This window comes from Anabrus simplex, chromosome 1 (assembly GCF_040414725.1).
Source record: "Anabrus simplex isolate iqAnaSimp1 chromosome 1, ASM4041472v1, whole genome shotgun sequence".
In the NCBI taxonomy this organism is placed as follows: domain Eukaryota; kingdom Metazoa; phylum Arthropoda; class Insecta; order Orthoptera; family Tettigoniidae; genus Anabrus; species Anabrus simplex.
In genome coordinates this window covers 190,159,116-190,183,691 of record NC_090265.1, presented here as the reverse complement: position 1 = coordinate 190,183,691, position 24,576 = coordinate 190,159,116, and the positions used below count along the sequence as shown (strand labels likewise).

General features: G+C 43.8%; 1 protein-coding gene across 6 annotated transcripts in view; it reads left to right on the top strand.

Annotated features, from left to right (window-relative positions):
- Scp2 (Sarcoplasmic calcium-binding protein 2) overlaps positions 1–24,576 on the top strand; it is a 661,095-nt gene that overhangs the window by 525,876 nt on the left and 110,643 nt on the right. For all 6 annotated transcript variants that reach the window (XM_067140278.2, XM_067140240.2, XM_067140250.2 and 3 more), the window contains one exon: positions 8,970–9,053. In XM_067140278.2, the coding sequence (XP_066996379.1) occupies positions 9,002–9,053 (52 nt within the window). In that variant the 5' untranslated portion in view covers positions 8,970–9,001. The remainder of the gene's footprint in view (positions 1–8,969; positions 9,054–24,576) is intronic.

Sequence of the window (24,576 nt, the reverse complement as noted above, 5' to 3'; positions counted from 1 at the left end):
TGGTACGAGCATTAGAGCAAATTCCCTACCACCTGCATGATGCACTTCAACATAAAAGGCTAACAAGAACATCTGCACTGAGCTGCTGAAGATAGCAGCATTATGACGAAATAATGAAAATAGTGCTGGTAAATCTCCCAACACGAGGCCGGCATTGTTAAGCACCGTTTTTGTTCTGTACTTAACATCTCTTCAACAGGTACTAAATGTACGTAACACGACCTATTAGGTTGAAAGTCTGTTTCGATTACAATGCGGTCGTGAAAATTCAATATTCAGAAACTTTATACTTTTGAACCCCAAGATCCAGCAGTTACTTTTCACTGACAGCGAAATACAGAGAAAAATGTGTTCTCCGAACATATTTAAAAATGTATGGCAAGTTTGAGCTACTTGAGCATTGAAACGCAATGACCATTTTGTATCATGATAACTGGAACAAAACAAAAGCAAAAGCACGAGATAAATTTGGCGGATAGTAATTTAAATCAAAATTATTATACACCATAATTGGACCGTTACATCATTTTTCCTTATCCTCTGAGGACAAATGCTTGAGCTTTCTAGACTCTCTTGCAATTTTCATTCCTGAGGTGTTCTTTTTCCTACCCTGTTTGAGACACCCGTGGTCACCCTGTCCAAAGATCTTGAGCGTTTGTTTGGCTATCCATACAAGTGTATTTAAATCACTGCTGGGGGGCTTCAAAAATGGCATCATGGGAAAAGATGCAACATTTGCAGATACACAAAACGTAAGGGTATTTTTAGTGAAATCTAAAAATCTATATTTTTCTCCATATTTAACAAAACTTCACTCATCTCCGATCACATGTTTTTCCGATTGCGCTCTGGCGTGTGGGTTGCTGCGCTGTGTAAAAACGGCTCAACTTGTGACCCAGAGTGCGACGAAAGAATAAAATGACACTGTATCAAATCATGGCTCAGTATTTAAATTATCTTGTTTCATTAAATACCACGTATTTCTCTCCAATACAATGTCATCGGTGTTACTAAAAGAGGAGTGTGTAGCTGTGCACCTTATCGTACAATTGGTCAGTAACTACCAGCGCGTCAAAGGGAAGGAAGGAAGATGGGATGTTACGAGACATGAACCTCCAGCAGGAACATCTCTGTACTTGACATCTGTGTAATTAAAGGGGAGGCTAGCCACATTGTGCACGTATATATCCCCTCAGAGCCCGCAGAACGTACAATTGGCTATTAGTTTACACTGAAACAGGAAGAAACCACTTATGGTGGAAGCCCCAGGGTCAGTTGAAAAATTCAGCTGTTCACGTTGCGATTCTCGGAGCTGAGATCTACAATAACAATCGTGATTTTCTTCTCCATCCATGAAAAAATTAAGATTGGTAGGCCTACCTCACTTCTAGACTTGCGACAGTAGCTCTAAAATGTATCGTTAGTATAGAAACACAAGAACATAGATAATTCATCGTAATCGTAATCCTCAGCCTGTTTCCAGTCATTCGACAGAGTCAAGAATGGAATGAATGAAACCCCCATCTAGCGGAGAGGATAGTTTTTGCCGGCTGCCGAAGTCTGTCGCGCTCCTCTGGAGCAATGCTTAAATGACTGACAGATGAAATGAAATGATATAGGAGAGTGTTGCTGCAATGAAATATGAAAATTGGAATACCCGGAGAAAAACCTGTCCTGCCTCCCCTTTGTCCAGCACAAATCTCATATGGAGTGACCGGGACTTGAACCACTCAACCCAGCGGTGAAAGGCCGTCGCGCTGCCGTCGGAGCCGCGGAGGCTCTATAGACAATTCATCCTACTTATAATAATTTCAATAGGCTAATGTAGTCAGTCAGGCCAAGCCTGACGGCTGAATGATATCTGATATCGCTCTGGCTTAGTATGAATACAGCTGTGGTCCGGATCATACTCAAAGCATTTGGCATTTTTAACGTAGGAAACATTTTTTCAGAGGACCTACTCGGTCAAAAGTAATACACAGACAACGTAGTCAAGAGCCGTATAACGCATGTGTGGACTCTGCTGTGGTCATAATCATTGTTAAGCATAACTTCTGAAGGTAAGAAGTAAGGCTATCTATACAATGCATGCTTTGTTTATCTATTTGTGTATTTTTTAAAAATTCTAGGAATACTTCTAGGGCAAATAACAATTGTCTATTGGAATAAAACGGTAAAAAATAGTACAAACAATTATTAACACATGGAAAATACCAACAACGGAGAGTCGTTTCGCTTTTAGCAGGTTAGCAACCCTTATTTGCTAACAGGGCGGGACTGTGCAATCAGTTGAAGTGTATGTATTATTTACCGACAAAGTACTTACCTAAGAGACCGAAGCCCACTCCATCTTCTTCCAACACTTCACTGCTCTAGTTACCCATCTCCCAAATCCTTCACTCCTCCTCCAACAATGAAATTCTCCTGGCCAGAGAGTACAGTAGTTACCTACTAGGTGAAACAACCCTCCCCTTCAGGAAAGGAAATGAAAACGTTTTGATGATGATGATGATGATGATGATGATGCACAGTAGTTTTCGGCCTACAATTGACCACGGTTGGTCCATGGTTCTACAGCTATGCATTCCACCCGACCAAACGAACAGAGAACGGGCTCTACCGTGTATGCTGTATTCGGAAGTTGGATAGGGACTGGTCTCTACCGTCGGCTGTCCTGAGAATGGTTTTCCGTGGTTTTCCATTCTTCTATATCAAGGTGAATGCCGGGACAGTTCCTAGTATAGGCCACGGCTGCCAATCCGAAGGCTATTCAGCGACGGAATGAAAACTTGTGTAGGTAGATAGAGAATCTGTTATAGCGAACAGCTATAGCTTGAAACACAGCTCTGCATTCGGGATGCGATGGACGGGTCCCACCGTCGACTAACCCGAGAATGTTTTTCTGTGGTTTTCCATTCTCCTCACTAAGGCGAATGCGGGGACAGTTCCTTTTAGAGGCTAGGGTCGCTCACCTTTCACTTTCTCCGCACTTCAAATCACCACAACACAGCTCCTGGCCTGAAAAAGGGTGTCACCTTCAAGGTATGGAATGAAAATATTTTAGTGGTAAAATCAGTCAGACCGCCTCTGTGGTGTAGTGGTTAGTGTGATAAGCTGCAACCCCCGGAGGCCCGAGTTCGATTCCCGGCTCTGCCACGAAATTTGAAAAGTGGTACGAGGTCCACTCAGCCTTGGGAGGTCAACTGAGTAGAGGTGGGTTCGATTCCTACCTCTGCCATCCTGGAAGTGATTTTTCGTGGTTTCCCACTTCTCCTCCAGGCAAATGCCTGGATGGTAACTAAGTTCAGGCCACGGCCGCTTCCTTCCCTCTTCCTTGTCTATCCCTTCCAATCTTCCCATCCCCCAGCAAGGCCCCTGTTCAGCATAGCAGGTGAGGCCGCTTGGGCGAGGTGTTGGTCATCATCCCCAGTTGTATACGCCGACCCAGAGTGTGAAGCTCTAGGACACTGTCCTTGACGCGGCAGAGGTGGGATCCCTCGCTGAGTCTGAGGGAAAATCCGACCCTGGAGGGTAAACCGATTTATTTATTTATTTATTTATTTATTTATTTATTTATTTATTTATTTATTTATTTATTTATTTATTTATTTATTTATTTATTTATTTATATCAGAAGAATACATTTTATATAGCATAATGGTACTTAATGACTTACATATCAAATAGTGTCTGCCCAGAATTTTGCCAAATCACGGGCATTAGGTGTCGCAGCCATCAAGTCCTCCATCGTGTAACATCAACTAAACCGATAAAAGAAGACGAAGAAGAATCAGTCAACTGATGAGCCCAAATGGCACGTTCTGGGCGAAATACTACACACGTACAAGACCCAACAACTGGTTCTATTGCTGTGTCATTGTAAATAGTTACGAAATATCCGGCTCCATGGCTAAATGATTTTTTTTTTAATGCTATTTGTTCGGGACGTCGACCTATGAAGATCTTTTGCTCCTACTTGCACCATATGTGAGGAACCTGGGTGTATTGTGTAAATGGCGGAAATGTAAAGTGTTGAATGTAAGGAAAGGAACGTTAAGGACGCCACAAACACCCAGTCCCCAGGCCAGGGATAATAATCAATTACAATCAAAAACCCATGACCCGGCCGGTAATCGAACCCGGGGCCGCCCCTTACACCGCGGGGCCAGACTTGGCTAAAATGTTAGCATGCCGGTCTTTGGTGCCTTTGGCCAGGTTCAATTCCCGGTCTGGTCGGGGATTGTAACTTTCATTGGTTAATTTCTCTGGCTCTGAGGCAGGGTATTTGTGCGTTTTCATCATTAGAATTCATCACAAGTAGGGCCCCATCCTCACCAACGCGCTGGTCGCCTATAGAGTGTCAAATCGAAAGACCTAGACAAGCCTCTCTGGAAGCCACACGCCATTATTATTATTATTATTATTATTATTATTATTATTATTATTATTATTATTATTATTATTATTATTATTATTATTATTATATAATTCGCTGGGGCCATCAAGGACCACGTTAAGTCTTGTTGCATTTGACACTGAACTTGGCCTTCTTTAGAGCCCAAATTTCCCTCATTTTTTTGTGAGTGGGCCTGCTTACGCTTCTCTGTCCAAGGGGCACCGTGTCTTCTCTTCGGTTGCTCGTCTCGGTTTAGCCCGTTCGTCAATATTTTCTTGCGGAAGAGATCTCTGTTAAAGGCGTCTTCAGCTGAGATATGTAGCATTTGCAGGTCTTCTTTGGTATTTCTAAACCAGGGAATTGTGGTTTTGGGGTTTGAATCAAAAAAGTGAAAGATTTCTTTAGTTAACTTTCTTCTGTCCATTCTTTTCAGATGACCGTAAAATCGTGCCCGTCTTTTTCTGATTGTGTCGGTAATTTTCTCTATTTTGCTGTAGACTTCCTTGTTGGGTCTCTTTTGATGGATTCCATTTCTGTACTTTGATCCCAAGATTCCTCTCACAATTTTGCGTTCTCTTTTCTCCAGTTATTATTATTATTATTATTATTATTATTATTATTATTATTATTATTATTATTATTATTATTATTATTATTATATACTTACTGTTTTGTATTATAAACACCTAACTGCGTGTATCAGTAATGATTACAATAAACAAATACTCTTTTTCTAATTCCTGCTCTTCTATGACTGGGAGAGAAGGGTATTATATGCATTCTTCCATCATTCCATTTACCTTATCTCGTAAAAGCACTCCGCTTCTCAGAGGAAATAATGCGTTCAATTGCGTATAACAAATAATACGTTCAAAATAGCTTTAGACCGACTGCGACACTAAGGCCGGCATTTAAAAACAGAATTGTATCAATCATTGCTTCACATATCCATAACATTATCCCCGACTCCGAACGACAGCATGTCCTCCTACACTTACGCGAGGGTTGCGTACGGATGATACAGAACACTAAAGGTATTCTCGGTCATCAAAATTATTCAATGCAGAGAAATGGATTCTCTTCATCGCGTATTCTCTTTGTGCCCTGTTGTTACGCGTAGCTCTACAAAGAGCGAATAAACGACAGATCGCCTGTATAGTGACGCTATCGCTGGTCGATGATGTGAGTGCGCCTACATATTTTGTCGTATCTCTGACACATTCCCTTGATCTATGATTGATTTCACTTTCATACCGGACACTCAGAAATGGGTTTTCTTTGCATTCTCGTCTCCAGATAAAAAACAAACCCATGTTGGGCTTGGACTGCAAATAAGGCTGCTGCCCCGCTAAATGGACAGCGTTACGACATCGTCAGCGGTTTTTGTGACTGGATCCCCTGGCTCTCGTATCAGGCAGCTCCTCAGTCTCATGAGGCTGAAGGCGACCTGCGTTCGAGTCCTCAGTCCATAATTAACCATTAAATTTCATATTTAAATATTATTTTTCGATTCCCTGAAAGTTTTATAGCAGGGAAAAAGTGCTTTCCAGATCGGTTCTTTAAGGAGCAAATGATTCTTTTTCTTTTTCTGCACGTTGCAGATATGCAACATCGCCAATAAGCATTCGTTTCACAACTGACATGTTACTATTCACAAATAACACATAAAAATTGTTCTTTCTATTTTCTTTCTTTCACTTCTTTGCTACAAATGATCGGTATACATCTATGTGTTATTTCACGGATAAGAGTATGTATGAAGCCATAAATCAGTCCACTTTCTTGGTTTTAGTTTATCTAAGCGTAACAACACTTTAGAAGCACCGTATCATCATCAGTTAAGTCTGGCTCTATGGCTAAATGGTTAGCATGCTGTCCTTTGGTCACCGGGGTCCCGGGTTCGATTCCCGACCAGGTCGGGGATTTTAACCTTAACTGGTTAATTCCAATGTGTTGTCTGCATCATCATTTCATCCCCATCATGACGCGCAGGTCGCCTACGGGAGTCAAATAGAAAGACCTGCACCTGGCGAGCCGAACCCGTCCTGGGATATCCCGGCACTAAAAGCCATACGACATTTCTTTTTTTTTTTTTCATCATCAGTTAAATCCGGCTCTATGGCTAAATGGTTAGCATGCTGTCCTTTGGTCACCGGGGTCCCGGGTTCGATTCCCAGCGGGGTTGGGAATTTTAACCATCATTGGTTCATTTCTCTGGCACGGGGGCTGGGTGTATGTGTTGTCTTCCTCATCATTTCATACTCATCAAGACGCGCAGGTCGCCTACAGGAGTCAAATCAAAAGAGCTGCACCTGGCGAGCCGAACCCGTCCTGGGATCTCCCGGCACTAAAAGCCATACACCATTTCATTTTTTCATCATCAGTTTAGCGTTGTCCCGCAGGAGCAGCGTCCGCTCTTAGTATTTTCGATTGCCACTTCGCTCAGTCGTGGCCATCAGTTGGATGAATGCCGTAGATTCTCATGTCCTTGTTGATAGTATCCTGGCATCGTTGCTTGGGTCTGCCACATAGTCGTTGCCCGTCGACGACAAGGTGATAGGGTGTTTTGTCAACTGTTCAAGGTGCTGCCCGTAAGACGAGCCCACACCCTTGTTGTCGCCCTTCTTGCATTTTATCTTGAATGGAAGTGATACCAAACTGCTGCCTGAGAATGTCGTTCCGTATGTGATCCTGGAGGGAGACACCGACTGTCCAGCGAAGCATGCGTATTTCCATTGCATGAAGTCGACTTTCGTTAGTTTCATTCGCGGGCCAACATTTCGTGCCATATAACGCCACTGGACGTACAGCAGTTCGGTACATCTTTGACTCGAGGTGGATTGTCATTCTGTGGCCACACGAAGTACCTGCGACTTCTTCCACTTTGATCATGTTGCTCTGACTAGCGCTCTAAGATCACCAACGATTCCACCCTCAACCTGCAGGTATCTGAACAAATTAGCTTTGTGTATATCTACACCATTAATTTGGCTGGAACCATCCGCCGGACTTGTTTCCAAATACTCTGCTTTCGCAATGTTAAGACGAAGCCCAAACTCCGAAGGGTGATCGGTCCACGTCTGTACTTGTCGCTGAAACTCTTACCCAGTTGTAGCTTCAAACATGACGTCATCAGCATAGAGCGATGACCATGGGACATCATAATATTAAGCACTGTATCATCACAACCCAAAACACCAGAGTGATCACTCCAGGCTATTAGTGAAAAGCTGCGTAGCAGTTCTTTGTCGAAATAGAGCTCACTTCACATTTTATGCAAAACCCAATGTAAATCCAGTGTATCCAAGAAACATGCACCGGTTTCATTTGGTATTCCACTTAGACCAGAAATCTGTTGAGTCGTGAGCATTAAAAAATGGCTTTTAGTGAGGCAAAGCGAATTCCAAACTTCAAATTAAGCATGACATAATCTCTTCCCATAAATTCACCTTCATAACGTGACGGTTAATGCTAGACTATTAACTTCCTTCTTTGAGGCCAGGTTTAGATTCCCGGTGCTGTCACAAATTTAAGGCAGCCAGGAATGGTATATGGATGAAAGGTACCTGCAGCTCACCTCCATTGAGAGTGTGCCTGAAAAGAGCTGCACCATCTTGAGGAATACGAGCCGAGTGAGTGGCTGCGCAGTTTGGGTCACGTAGCTGTCGGCTTGTATTCGGGAGACAGTGGGTTCGAGCCCCACTGTCGACGGCCCGTGTTGTACGTTAATTAAGGCCATGGACGCTTCCTCTCATTCCCAGTCCGTTCTCATCCCATCTTCGCCATATGATCTATCTGTGTCAATGCGGCGCAATGCAAATTGTAACTAAAATATTTTTTAAAAAAGGAACACGGGGACACAAGTTTACTTTTTTGTGAATAGATACCATTTTAAATCCGCAGCCAACCACTGCGCAACCAACTTCAAAGATATTCTACTAGCTAAATGGAGCACACAGGAAGCCCGCATTAGCTCATGAAATTCCCTCCTGGGGTGGCCACATTATATTTTTAAACCTTGTTGCAGACATGCTACACAATGCATTAAAGAGTTACAATCCTTGAGCTGGTAGCGACTCAGACCCAGGGTCAACGGTTTAGAGTTAAACACACTACATCACAGGGCTCGCAGCATCCTCCTTTCAGTGTTCGCTAATATCTAATCTCGAAATATTCCATTATACAAAGAAAATACATTATGTGTTGATTCAGACAGCGTGCCAAATTGAAACACAATTTCACCCGCATAACATTAAACTTTGTGTTAAAGTTTTAGTACATTTTAACTACCGGATGTCCTTCCTGACGCCAATTATTATTATTATTATTATTATTATTATTATTATTATTATTATTATTATAACTGTCAGTATAAATTTTGATTTAAGGTGCAATACGTGAATCAATATGACACAAAATTCTCTCCAATATGCTATTTATACCCTTATTTTCTTAAATAATTACGGAAATGTAATTCTGATTGACTTTCGGATTTTATTCATAGCATGCGTTAGCAATAGGATTTTACTTAATGCACTGTTCTTGAAGTGAGTTGTCGGTTTGTATATTTCAGATTCCAACACCTGAAACAAAACAGAAAGAGCCATGGCGGACTTCAGGAAGAAAAAGCTGATGTACGTCTTCAACGTCTTCTTTGGTAAGTTCAGTACCTAAATCTTTTATGTTTTGCTATACAACGGACAAAGTGTTACGGTAAACACAATAAGGTGCGGGAGAGATTGATTTACACTGGACTTAGTTGACCTAGTCACTACAGGGTCAGCCAACTGCGTGTACGTGTGATGTCAGGTGACACGTCACACACTCTGCTCGGGCAGCGAAACGAGGTACTTACAAGGGGACATTCTCTACTCGTCACCACCGATTTCGCTCAAATTTATAGAACATGCAGGGCTTGGCTAGAAATGAAAGCACCCAAAATGGGAACTTCAGATGGCCAAGCGTATATAAAATAAAAATAAAATAAAAATGTTGACGTGGCTCATGCGCCGTATAAGCCATTTACGTTAGTGCAGTAGGTGGCATATGGGTAAGAGCTTGGACTAGTAATTCGATGGTCCTGGGTTCGGCTCGCCGTGTGGAGAATGTTTTTCTCAATTTTTATATACTATTATTCATTTATTTTAATTTATTTTACTTATGCAAAAGGCATATAGGACGTTATTTTTTTAATGAGCGCACAATTGTAGAAAATTTGGAGTTGCAAACTTTCCCGACCTGTTCAAACAGAAATTATTCTTTTTTCTCCTTTATCGGCTATCTCCCCTCCTTGGGGAATGTGCCATAAACGTGAATAGTCGTTTCGCTGTAAGATTCGTTTTTACCTGACAAGTGAATGTTGCTCCTGGCGGCTGTACACAAACAATAGAATCTTGGTGCAGGTAGACAATGGCAATGAAATCCCTTTTTTTTTTTTTTTTTTTTTTTTGTGCCTTTTCTATGCCTTTTGCGTACAAATAAATAAATAAAATGAATTATTCACCCCTTTGCATAATTGGAAAATGAATAATATAACATTTGACAGAAAAAAAAACAGTCTCCACACGGCGAGTCGAACCCATCTAATTACCAGTCCGAGCTCTTACCGCTACGCCAACAGCTGCTCGGCGTGCGCGCTATCGTAAGTGGCTTATACGGTGCGAGAACCGCGTCAACATTTTTATTTCTACTTTCTATACGCTTGGCCATCTGGAGTTTCCACTTCGGGTACTTTCATTTCTAGCCAAGCCCTGCATGTTCTGTAAATTTGAGCGAAATCGGTGGTGACGAGTAGGGAATGCTCCATTGTTAGTACTGTAACTGAGAAGTGACGGCTAGAGGGGCGAGGGGAAACACAACGTCATTCGTAGCGGGAGGCCCAAAGGCTGCAGGTACAATGCGGTATGTGTAGTAAATATTTCTCTCTACATATTTTATTGTAACGTAATTTTGTTATGAAGTAGCATAAGAGTTATAAAGCAACTTTATTTCTACAAATACAAACTAAACTTGTTTTCTTTCGGTGCATCTTCGGAACCGATGTTGAACAAAAAATTGCTGTGTTTTACAATATCGTGCACTGTAAAAAGAGTGCTAATAGTAACAAACAGTACAGTTTTACAACAAAAATAGTACAAAGAGTAACCTGTAAACTCAAAACATACGTTTTACCTCATGATATCGATACTCAGTTGCCACTCGTGCGTTTCCTTGATTTTTTTTTACTAGGGGCTTTACGTCGCACCGACACAGATAGGTCTTATGGCGACGATGGGATAGGAAAGGCCTAGGAGTTGTAAGGAAGCGGCCGTGGCCTTAATTAAGGTACAGCCCCAGCATTTGCCTGGTGTGAAAATGGGAAACAACGGAAAACCATCTTCAGGGCTGCCGATAGCGGGATTCGAACCTACTATCTCCCGGATGCAAGCTCACAGCCGCGCGCCTCTACGCGCACGGCCAACTCGCCCGGTCCCTTGATTTTTGTAGTCATTTTTCGTTGACTAGTTTTTCAATATTTGGAGTTAATTTTTGAGAAACACTAAGTTTAAGAGCACACTTCAAATTGTGATCTGACAACTGGCTTCTCTGTTTTGGTTTGGTTTGTTTTTAAAATAGAAAAGGGTTGTTCACAGGCATACGTAAAACCGAAAATACTCAACATTCTTGCTGCAAACCTATGCAATCGAGGAAAAATGTCTATAAATGTCTATAAAAGTCACACAAATCCTTCTTATTTACAAATTTATCTCTTAGTTCTCTATCACACTGTAAATCTATTAACTCTAATTGTAGGTCTGGATCAACGTTATCTGCAACAACTGAATATGGCGTGGTTAAAAGTTGAAAATCAGACACAATTTTAATTTGAACGATTTCACTCTCTTCGACATTTCTATAATTGTTAAACCCTTTCCCTGGAGAGAAACATTCAGAATGTTCAAATGACCTGTTAAATCTGCAATAAATGCGTGGTCACAAATCCACCTGCGATCTTGTAGTTTGGGGTCTGGCACATTCTATTGCTCCGTAAATGTAGGTATATCTTGTCGTAGTTGAAAGAACGCATCGAGTACTTTGCCTTGACTAAGCCAGCGAACAGCGCAATGATAAGGCAAATCACCAAGTTCCCTGTCACTTTCTGCTAGGAATTCCTTGAATTGCCGATGACGTAAGGCCCTTGATCTTATGAGGTTAGTAATTCTAACCACTGCGGTCATTACATTGTTCAGTTCAATGCTTTACGCACATAGATTTTCTAAATGTATGATACAGTGAATTGGAATAAGTGTGTGAGCTATATTGAGAGCCTTCATTTTTTGTATTACTGTATGAGACCAACTACTCCAGAATTGCGTCCTACCATAGAAGGTGCACCATCCGTTGCTATTGAAACTAGTTTGTTCCATGGCAAGGAAGCATTTTCAACAACACAATGCAGTTTAAAATGTCGAAGCCTTTCGTGGTATTCTTCATAGGCACTAAATCCAGTAGGTCCTCCCAAATTGTAAGATTTTCGTCAACCCCTCGTATGGAAACGGCTAGTTGGGCCGTGTCAGAAATATCTGTGCTCTCGTTAATTGCTAAGGAGTATGCCCGGAAGCTTTTTGTCAGTTCTAATAATATTAATGCAGCCCTTGTAAGGCAGACCCTCCGATGAGGGTGGGCGGCATCTGCCATGTGTAGGTAACTGCGTGTTATTGTGATGGAGGATAGTGTTATGTGTGGTGTGTGAGTTGCAGGGATGTTGGGGACAGCACAAACACCCAGCCCCCGAGCCACTGGAATTAACCAATGAAGGTTAAAATCGCCGACCCGGCCGGGAATTGAACCCGGGACCCTCTGAACCAAAGGCCAGTACGCTGACCATTCAGCCAACGAGTCGGACAGTTCTAATAATTATAGGTGGACATCAGATAGGTCTTGAATTCTTCTCGACACTGTGTGCGCGGACAAGCTGGTAGCTTCGAACTCTTCAATGATATTTGGACAAAACTCCTCATCTGCCAGAATTAAACATTCCTTTGCGAATTCACCATCACTGAACGGTTTAAGTTTCTTTGCAATTAAAAGTGAATTTTTATAACTCAGTCGAACTGCTGACTCACTGATCTCGACAGGGTCATTTAATTTATCTTTTAGTTCTGTAATTACACGTACCCTTTCCTCGCCATGATACCGATCATAATCTGCAGTGTGACACAAACAGTAGTGGCGTTGTAAATTATATATTTTTACATACTGTAGCTCTTTTCTACAAACTAAACATTTAGCTGTAGCATTCCTAGCATTTTCAACAAATAAATATAGATCTTCCCATAAAGATAAAAAGATCGGAGGGGTCGGAAGCTTGTCCCACCGCGATGTCCCCGGTTCATCCATACTTATGTACTGTGCTGTACCACTACCACTACCACTACGTATGGCACTGCACGTGTTTACTATACGTACAAAACGAGGCTGTCTCTTCATCTCACTCTACGACAGCTCATACGTCACATGGGCTCTCCGACGTCACACGGGCCCTCTTTTTACACCACACGCCAGCCAGTTGGCGGACCCTGATCTAGTCGCTGAATGTGCAGCCTGATCAGTCCCTCAGCTGGCCAGTCCAGCGCTTGTCCACTCTTCCCCACAGGCAGCAACCTACCTCCACAGAAATTCTTCATCCATGTTTCAATAGCTACACGAAATTAAAATTAACCACGAGCCAGCAGCACACAGTCGTCGTTCTAAGTCCGACCACGCTTAATGTTGCTTAACGAAACGGATCAAACACAATTTAGTATTTCAAAATACATAAGTACAACTGGGCAACCGTCCTCTTTTAACACCAATCAGAGGAAAAAATGGAAGGGGGTCCGATTCTTCAAAGAATGAAGGTATCAGTAAAAGAAACGGAAGGACATGAAAATTAAAGTTTCCCTACAGTCGGGCTCGGAAGAAAACAAGAGTTGACCAAGTGAGGTCAGATAAGAGAGATTAACGCTTGGAGCCTAGTATATATAAGTGCAAGTAGTTCATGCTCGACAAAGGGCCCCGTGGTCGCCACCCCTCGCTCCTGCAGGCTCCCCTTTCAGTTGCCTCTTACGACAGGCAGGGGATACCATGGATGTATTTTTTACCCCAACACCCAAAAGGGTACTGTGTCGCTCTGTCACAGTGTAAGAGAAAATGATCCAAGTTTCATTGTGATTATTAATGTTGTTATTGTTTTGTTGTTGTTGGTGGTGGTGGTGGTGGTGGCGGCGTTTTAAGGGGTCTAATATCTTCATTATCGGTCTTCGTTATTTGCTTCACGTCACACCGACACAGACAGGTATGGATAGGAAAAGGCTAGAAATGGGAACGAAGCCACCGTGGCTTGAATTATGGAACAGTCCCAGTGTTTTCCTGATCTTAAAATGTGAAACCATGGAAAACCATCCTTAAGCCTACCGACAGTGGGAATCGAACCTACTATCTCCCGAATGCAAACTCACAGCTAAGTGACACAAAACTATACAACCAATTCGCTCGGTACCGTTCTCTGGTGATTAAGAATGTTATGCTTCTTTTGCTACATTGGCAACAAATAAAATGGCCTTGACCTTCGAATAATCAGGATCCCCGAACCTGAAAAATTAGGACCTGATGATGATGATGATGATGATACTACTTGTTGTTTAAAGGGGCCTAACATCTAAGGTCATCGGCCCAAAATTAGGACCGAGGGAGAAAGAGAGACGGGGAGAACATAAGGTAATGTACCTTACCCTGTCCTTTAAAGGGGCCCATAGACGTACAATATTATTGCCCAAAATGGATTGTACAATATATTGTTAGCTGCCCACAGACATACAATATTACTGCACAATATTCGGGTTTGTGCAATAGATAGAATCGTGTGGATAAAATATTGCGGGCTGTGCAATATAATGTGCAAAAGCGGCCATAGACGTACAATATACTTGGCAATATATAGTCAGTCTATGCCGACATTTTATTTGGTGAACACTCTTTTCTGTATCACTAAGTCGCTTCACTTCCCTCCGGAAGTTTGTACGCAGAGAACTGATTTTTTAAAATAACTTTTTGCTTGTCGGCGTTCGGGTATTTTTCGCGATATTTCTCAATAAGCACCTCGTTCTGTTCTCCTTTTTTTAACGCGATTACTATAATCTTTGCTCTTAATGTCCCATTGAGCCGGAAGGCTTCGATAAACTCCAAAATAAACTTTTTCATCACCTGTTTGTCTGCCATCACGATACGCGATATTGCACAATATTGCCAACACACGGCACAGTATTTTGCGATTTGCGCAATATATTTCAAACTTTTCAGATTTCATACAATATATTGCACAACCCTTCAATATTAAATACACACTATCAATTATACTGCACAAACCCCGATATTGTGCAATAATATTGCACGTCTATGGGCCCCTTAAGTCTTGGCCTGGCTCAGCAGAGAAGCTGCGTGGATCGTTCGGCTGAAAAGTGAGTCGGCAAATCTAACAAAATTAACTTAAATCGAATAGGACAGGATCAAGACTACATATTTCAGTAAATGAGAAGTCGAGAAATAAAGGGTGGAACAATTTAATGATAAAAGCGCATGAGAAATATGGTAACCATGAACATACAAATTCACACAAAACAAATTACAAGTTTACATGATACAACTCGACGTCACGAGTGTGAGTCGCACAATGAGTCTCGAACCCAAGTCAAAATATCGTAAGTGGAGAATTATGGTGGGATCATGTATTTACGCGGAATATTCAGATGAGTTAATCTACGGATGGCATGAAGCCGCAACTTAACTGTACACTGCCACTGACATACAATAATAGCCTCGCATGTCTTGTCGGTAAACAATATATACAAAAACACTGACTTGGGACTGACACACTTCCCTCAGAAAGCACAGAAAAAAATCTACATCACGGGGTCCGCCCGGATAAATTGGAGAGATCCAGAAACCCCGCAAACACAGATCAGCACGCGCTGTATCCACATTAAACAACGCTGCACACATATAACACAATGACAAAAAGAAATGCACACACAGAAACAAATACAATGCACATAAGCACCTCCTGAAAAGGGAAAACACAGTAATACACTCTACATCATCGCCTGATATCCTGGTCGCACACTCGGGATATCAACAGTCGTGTTCGGCCCATATGTCCAGTCTGGGACATCAAGGCTAGAAATTACTAGCTGAGCGAAATAAAGTGAAAGGGTAGCAGAGATAAAACTTTAACTGCAAACCAACCTTACCCTTGCCTTGGTTACAACATAACGGTACTAATTTGTACACACACCTACTTCGCCTAAGGTCGCTGACACAGTCTACCTACATACCACACAAGTACTTGTCCATGTGGCTTACGAAAACAAGCTTCTCACGGCAGAACAGCGACACAAACACGCCCTCATAACAATCGCCACTTCTGGGCGTACATCAGCCTGTACTTTACATAAATATATCTCGAACATGCAGGTTCGAATCTCGGCTCATATTCAGCGTGTTATTTACATATCTCGAACACCCAAGTTCGAATCTCGGCACATACTCAGTCTGTCAACTAAGCCTTCACACGGCTAATTCACAACTATCTCGGGCGGTTAATACACAAATATCTGGGCGCATTCTGCCCTCACAATTAGCCTTCTCTGGGTTCACATCTCACCCTCGGCTACGGATCGGTCTGTCGCGTTGTAAATCTGAAAGATCCTTGCTCATCACAACGGTGGTAAATTATCTCTGGTCTGGCTCCAAGCTGAAAAAACATGCCTCATGCAAATCCTAACCTTAACTACATGGCATTGGGTCCCGTATTTCCCGCACGAACATTAGAGGTGATCTTACCTCTGAATTTAACCGACGAAAATGACATCACTAATCTTGGCACCCACAAAAGAAAACTACTTACTGTAAAACAAAACACAACTATAACCACTAGACTAGCATTTCCCTCGTACCTTCTTAAACAAAGCTAGTAAACACAAGCGCGGATCGTCAGCCCCAAGTTAAGCAGTGGCGGTTTCTGGTATAGCGCAATGGAGCAATGAACCTCCAGTTTACATCAAATTGTACTCAACTACGTAATTTTCATAACTCCCTTGTCAATCTCGAAGCTCTTGCTAAGTCCCTCTATCCGTAATATACTCGTACTGGCTTTCAATTCATGTGAGCTGCGCAAGGTGTGTGGCTGGATACTTGTCTGGAATGAACCCCCTTGCAAAGACGATCTCTCCGTCCGTACATAGGCGAAGGGAGTGGCGAGGTGCGGGGGGACGAAAGCCAGCACTAAGGCAAGACCAGGATATCGCAGAAACGGATCTCTGTTCTTTACGCATGCGCAATAGGCCACTGTCTCAAGACTAGCTAGTCGTGTTGTTGGGGTTGGGGTATGTGCCTGCCATCTGTTGGCCTTACGGGAATTTGACTAGGCAACAGAGAATAGAACACGTAACTAGCGCTAGTGTTGAAAACCATCGTTACTACCAAAAGTCACATTAAACTGTCAAATTCCAATTAATATCTTGTCCCAAATATATCATTACTTAATAAACACCTATTAATTTGCCTTCTTTGGAATAATTACCCTTTGGAGAGAAACTTAACTCAAAAATCATTGAGGCAAAGAATAGCGGCAAGGTAATACCAATGAAAACTTTTAAATATAGTTGTTACTATTCCCATGACATCGGAAGCAGAAAGGTGTTACTCTACCCTGAAGAGAATAAAAACTTTCTAGCGCAGCACAATGACCGAGGATAGACTTATTGCTCTTGCTATGTTGTCAATTGAAAGGAACTTTGTTGGAGACTCTGCGGACTTCAATGAAGCAGTTATTTCTTATTTTGCATGTGGTAAAACTCGGCATGTAGGCCTACCGTATTTTCTGCTCCTCTTGTATTTGATCACCTTCTAGAACTTATGTCATCTTAGTTTAGGAGGTTACGGCCCACGATGGAAGAGAAGCTGGCGGAGATGGGAAGAGGAGAGGTTGGGGGGAGGCAATTTTTTCTTCTTTTGAACCCCCCAGTGATGAAAGTCACGCGCCGCCACTGAAGTTAAGTTAATGAAAATTACAAGAAATGATTATGCTTAAGGCATAGAACTTACGTCATGAAATATATACAAGATTTCTGAATAAAAAAGGAAAAGGGGCATTATACGAGACTATGCTATATGTCATGCTTAAAAATTGCAGTTTAACTCCTCTGAAATCTCCCACCGATGCCTCCGGCTACCAGCCGGGGCTCATGGTGGAATTACACCATGATGGAGCTGTGAACGTCAAGTCTGGAGTCCTGGCACTCGACTCCTGGGAACGCCATCACTGCTGCCGTCTGCTTCTCTCTTGATGTCTGCTCGTCCTGGAAAGTGGTTGCTGCAAACAAACACTCTTCTTTTTACTGCCTCGAACGTATCTGCGCGCGATGCTAGGCGAAATCAATTTGCAAATCTCCTACTTATAAATGAATCCCGTTACAAGTAGAGCCAATTACGGTTAGAAACCAGTCACAGACAAGTCCATTATGCAGATATTTGGCGCGAACCCCACTAAAATTTACGACCGCGAATTAGTTCAATTTATTCACAATTCAAAATATCTGCCCGGGTGATAGATTATAGTTACATCCTGACAACAACTATATATTTCACTTTGTTCTAAGCACTCTGATTTAGGCAAACGGTATCGGTGTTAGTCGCGAACGATACGCACTGCGCACTGGTCTGTCAATCACAAGGGCTGAGCTCCACGGCTCTCTCTCTCCCTTTATAGAAGACGGTCGATTTCCGTTACAGGCGGTTCTTCCCCAATCTCTCTCCAGCCGGTCTTTGTGTAGGGGCGGTTGGTCCCCTACGGTAGTTTGAATTTGAGTAGATAAAACACTAGAGTAGCTTGGATCTCGCCACAATGATACAATTTACCTTCCATAAACTGGAGCTTATAGTGCCAACTCCACGTGACAAACTCAAAACTCTCTCTGTCACCCTTGCACGATCTCCCTTCTCTACCTCGTATCTCGCTGGCTGGATAACGCTATCTCCGGGGTGTTCACGAGTAAATTTGAAATAAACGTTCCTTCCAGATCGGGGTTTTCACATGCAATCGCACGGTCTCTAACTCGCGCTATGGAGTCGCCTTCTCTTAAATCACGGAGTTCGGGCTCTACATTGCACTATGTTTGAAATATGCTGGTTGATAAAATGATGCTAACTTGAATATACAGATTAATAATAGGATATCATCCTATTATGCTCTCTGGACTATCATTTCCCCATCTCACCTCACATAACGCTTTGCAGGTTTAGTCCTTTAATATCAACACAGAGTTAAGCAATAGAAAAAGACTAATCCTCTACGCTCGTATGTTTGAACACTTCCGACTTCAGCTTATTCTAAAAGGGCTCATGTTTGATTTCCATTCGAGCCGAGTGTATTAGCCGTGTCTGATTAATTACTCTGGCTCGGGGACTATATGTTTCTACTCGTCTCAAAAAACAACCCTGCACATAACCACAACACACCAAACTGCCAGACCTTACAGAAACATGCGATAGCTCAATACGTCCCTCCATATATAGGATTGGCGTCAGAAAGGACATCCCGCCATAATTAATAATAAAAATAATGTTATTTGTTTTACTCCCACTAAATATATTGTATGGTTTTCGGAGACACCGAGTTGATAGAATTTTGTCTTGTAGGATTTCTTTTACTTACCAGTAAATCTACCGACACAAGGCTGACGTATTTAAGCACCTTCAAATACCACCGGATTGAGCCAGGATCGAACCCGCCAAGTTGTACTCATAATGCCAGCGCTCTATCGTCTAAGCTACTCAGCCCGGCATCCCGTCATAAAAATAGAGCCAATTCACATGTGCGACACACTTGACATCAATGGGAAAAATCAGCAGAAGTGTTAGTTACACATTTATTTCAACAAGTGATCTTGTTCAGTTTCTAAAATGTATACAAATCTTAAAAAGTTATTTGTATATTCATATTGGATGATATTTTCTTCTTTTATGAATCTCTCCTGACACAGGTATCAACTAGATATCCTCCATTTTTTTTTTTTTTTTTTTTTTTTTTTTTTTTTTTTTTACAATTTGCTTTAAGTCGCGCCGACACTGATAGGTCGTATGGCGACGATGGAATATGAAAGGGTTGGGAGTGGAAAAGAACCGGCCGTGGCCTTAATTATGGTGTGAAAATGGAAAACTACAGAATCCCATCTTCAGGGCTGCCGACAGTGTGGTTCGAACCCACTATCTTCCATATGCAAGCTCAAAGCTGCGCGCCCCTAACTGCATGGCGAATTCGCTCGGTCCATGATTCTCTGTCCTGAGCATCTTCTTTCAGTTGTTTATAACTTCTACGTTACTTGACATCTGTTAACATTCCAAACCTTCTTCTTCCTCCTCTTCCATCTATTTTTTCCTTCCATCATCTTCTGTTGAAGACAATTTCTGCGTACTATGTGACTCAACCAGGATATTTTCCTCTTCCTTATATTTTTCATCAGGTGTCTCCTATCTCCTACTCTTGTACGATGTACACTGCTCGGAAAAAAGGAATTTGATCACGTCTTTAGATGTTCCTAACTGCATTGTACAAATGCATAGTGGGATGAGGATTGGATTACTGCGGCAATAACATGTTCTGTTTACATAACAGAGGACTCCGCTGTCATCCAGATGTCAGCTGAAAGGTACCACTATTACTCATCATCATCATCATCATCATCTGTTTACCCTCCAGGTTCGGCTTTTCCCTCGGACTCAGCGAGGGATCCCACCTCTACCGCCTCAAGGGCAGTGTCCTGGAGCTTCAGACTCTTGGTCGGGGGATACAACTGGGGAGTATGACCAGTACCTCGCCCAGGCGGCCTCACCTGCTATGGTGGACAGGGGCCTTGTAGGGGGATGGGAAGATTGGAAGGGATAGGCAAGGATGAGGGAAGGAAGCGGCCGTGGCCTTAAGTTAGGTACCATCCCGGCATTCGCCTGGAGGTGAAGTGGGAAACCACGGAAAACCACTTCCAGGATGGCTGAGGTGGGAATCGAACCCACCTCTACTCAGTTGACCTCCCGAGGCTGAGTGGACCCCGTTCCAGCCCTCGTACCACTTTTCAAATTTCGTGGCAGAGCCGGGAATCGAACCCGGACCTCCGGGGGTGGCAGCTAATCACGCTAACCACTACACCACAGAGGCGGACACCACTATTACTACTACTACAAAATATTTTCAGTCCTCCCCTGAAGGCGGAGAAGGACCTCCTAGACGGTGGCGCCATCTTTCAGGCCAGGATATTTGTGTCGAAGAAGGTGAGAGAGTTGGCGGCCGCGGCCAATACTAGGGACTCTCCCGGCATTCGCCTTAGTTCAGGAGAATGTAAAACCACGGAAAACCATTCTCAGGACAGCCGACGGTGGGAAACAGACCATCTCCGTCTCCCGAACGCAGAGGCGTAGAGCCACGGTAGAGCCGTGGCCACCCCTCCTCTGCTCTGTTGACCGGTCGGAGTGCAAAGCTGTCGGACAACGAACCAATCATGGCCCCTTGTGGGTCGACATCCACTCTAATCCGCCGACGTGAATGGTACGAGTGCTTCAATTATTCAAGTGTGTGCGAAGGTTGGTTTCTGTGAAGTGTAGTGTTTACAAATCATGACTGGTCGTACGGACTGAGGTAGGCAACGAGGGCGTCAAAGGTAGCCACTCACGCACTTACACTACCTCAAAGAGGCAACTCGCAAAGATGCGTTGCTAGAATGCTGCTGCTTGCTCGGAATACACTTCGTTATCTGTGGAAACGTTTCAAATATACTGGAAGTGTTGCCAGGCACCCTGGCGCGGGCCGCCAAAGGAAAACAACCTCATTTTGTGCGTGTACAAGCTCTCCGAAACCGCCAAGTTACAGCACGAGCACTATAGGTAGACCCTACAGTAGACTGCTTGAGGATGAGTAAAGACCGCAGTCAGAAGAGACCGACGACCGGCTCAAGTAGTCTACCTGCACTGGGCAGACAACTTATTGGCACAAGACTGCATGCAGTTAGCTAGAGATCATTTGCACTGGCATCTAACAAGGGGGCATTCCCTACTCGTCACCACCGATTTCGCTCAAATTTATAGAACATGCAGGGCTTGGCTAGAAATGAAAGTACCCGAAGTGGGAACTCCAGATGGCCAACCATAGAGAAAATAAAAATGAAAATTAAAAATTTTGACGCGTCTCTCACACCGTATAAGCCACGTGCGTTAGCATGCACGCCGAGCAGTAGTTGGCGTAGCGGTAAGACCTCGGACTAGTAATTCGATGGTCGTGTGTTTGACCACCGTGTGGAGACTTTTTTTTGTCAAGTTTTATATTATTCATTTTCCAATTAAGCAAAGCGGTGAATAATTTATTTCTTGTATTTATTTATATGCAAAAGGCATATAGGACGTCATTTTTAATGAGCGCATAATTGTAGAAATTTTACAAAGTCTTTCCGTCATCATCATCATCATCATCATCATCATCTGTTTACCCTCTAGGTTCGGTTTTTCCCTCGGACTTAGCGAGGGATCCCACCTCTACCGCCTCAAGGGCAGTGTCCTGGAGCTTCAGACTCTTGGTCGGGGGATACAACTGGGGAGTATGACCAGTACCTCGCCCAGGCGGCCTCACCTGCTATGCTGAACAGGGGCCTTGTGGAGGGATGGGAAGATTGGAAGGGATAGGCAAGGAAGAGGGAAGGAAGTGGCCGTGGCCTTAAGTTAGGTACCATCCCGGCATTCGCCTGGAGGAGAAGTGGGAAACCACGGAAAACAACTTCCAGGATGGCTGAGATGGGAATCGAACCCACCTCTACTCAGTTGACCTCCCGAGGCTGAGTGGACCCCGTTCCAGCCCTCGTACCACTTTTCAAATTTTGTGGCAGAGCCGGGAATCGAACCCGGGCCTCCGGGCGTGGCAGCTAATCACGCTAACCACTACACCACAGAGGCGGACATAAAGTCTTTCCGTACGCGCTTTAATTACAATCCCTTGTTGAAAAGTCTGACAATGAAATCCGAATATTTTACCTTTTCTATGCCTTTTGTGTATAAATAAATAAATAAATAAATAAAATGAACTATTTATCTCTTTGCTTAATTGGAAAATGAATAATATAAAACTTGAGAGACAAACAAAAAAGTCTCGGCACGGGGATTCGAACCCATGACCATCGAATTACTAGCCCGAGCTCTTAACGCTACGCCAACTACTGCTCGGCGTGCGCGCTAACGTAAGTGGCTTATACGGTGCGACAGCCGCGTCAACATTTTTATTTTTATTTTTATTTTTATTTTCTATACGCTTGGCCATCTGGAGTTCCCACTTCGGGTACTTTAATTTCTAGCCAAGCCCTGCATGTTCTATAAATTTGAGTGAAATCGGTGGTGACGAGTAAGGAATGCCCCCTTGTAAGACACTAACGCTGTGCTGTTCTCGGATGAATCCTATTTCGCGTTATGTCGTTCAGATGGTCGTCTGCGAGTCGGGGTGAGTCATGGGGAGCAATTTCATCCGACAACTCTTCAGTCTACCGTTGCTTATGGAGGTGAATCTGGTATGGTGTGGGCAGGCGTAAGTTGTGACAGGAAAACCGATCTCCTGTTCTTTCGCAATGGATCCTTAAGTGTTCAACGGTACATTCGCGAGATCTTAGTGCCACATGTGATTCCTCACGTCAGGCAACATGAAAAAAAAAACATACTAGCCATGCATGATGATCCTAGAGCCTTATTCCTTCAAGAGCACCATGTGCAACGAATAGAGTGGCCATCCAGAGGTCCAGACTTGGTCTGAGACCAATTGGAGCAACGCTTCCGAGTAGGAAGTCTACCACCCCAAAATACTATACGCCGTGTTTGTTTTCCTTCAATATGTATGCGTATCGTGGATGTGTGAATATACACTGACTGACAGAGCAAATGCAACACCAAGAAGGAGTGGTCAAAACTTTATGCCAATTGCAGGTTAGACTGACGTCACTGGGGTATGCTCATGATGTGAAATGCGCCGCTGTGCTGCGCACGTAGCGAACGATAAATGGGACACGGCGTTGGCGAATGGCCCACTTCGTACCGTGATTTCTCAGCCGACAGTCATTGTAGAACGTGTTGTCGTGTGCCACAGGACACGTGTATAGCTAAGAATGCCAGGCCGCCGTCAACGGAGGCATTTCCAGCAGACAGACGACTTTACGAGGGGTATGGTGATCGGGCTGAGAAGAGCAGGTTGGTCGCTTCGTCAAATCGCAGCCGATACCCATAGGGATGTGTCCACGGTGCAGCGCCTGTGGCGAAGATGGTTGGCGCAGGGACATGAGGCACGTGCGAGGGGTCCAGGCGCAGCCCGAGTGACGTCAGCACGCGAGGATCGGCGCATCCGCCGCCAAGCGGTGGCAGCCCCGCACGCCACGTCAACCGCCATTCTTCAGCATGTGCAAGACACCCTGGATGTTCCAATATCGACCAGAACAATTTCCCGTCGATTGGTTGAAGGAGGCCTGCACTCCCGGCGTCCGCTCAGAAGACTACCATTGACTCCACAGCATAGACGTGCACGCCTGGCATGGTGCCGGGCTAGAGCGACTTGGATGAGGGAATGGCGGAACGTCGTGTTCTCCGATGAGTCACGCTTCTGTTCTGTCAGTGATAGTCACCGCAGACGAGTGTGGCATCGGCGTGGAGAAAGGTCAAATCCGGCAGTAACTGTGGAGCGCCCTACCGCTAGACAACGCGGCATCATGGTTTGGGGCGCTATTGCGTATGATTCCACGTCACCTCTAGTGCGTATTCAAGGCACGTTAAATGCCCACCGCTACGTGCAGCATGTGCGGCGGCCGGTGGCACTCCCGTACCTTCAGGGGCTGCCCAATGCTCTGTTTCAGCAGGATAATGCCCGCCCACACACTGCTCGTATCTCCCAACAGGCTCTACGAGGTGTACAGATGCTTCCGTGGCCAGCGTACTCTCCGGATCTCTCACCAATCGAACATGTGTGGGATCTCATTGGACGCCGTTTGCAAACTCTGCCTCAGCCTCGTACGGACGACCAACTGTTGCAAATGGTTGACAGAGAATGGAGAACCATCCCTCAGGACACCATCCGCACTCTTATTGACTCTGTA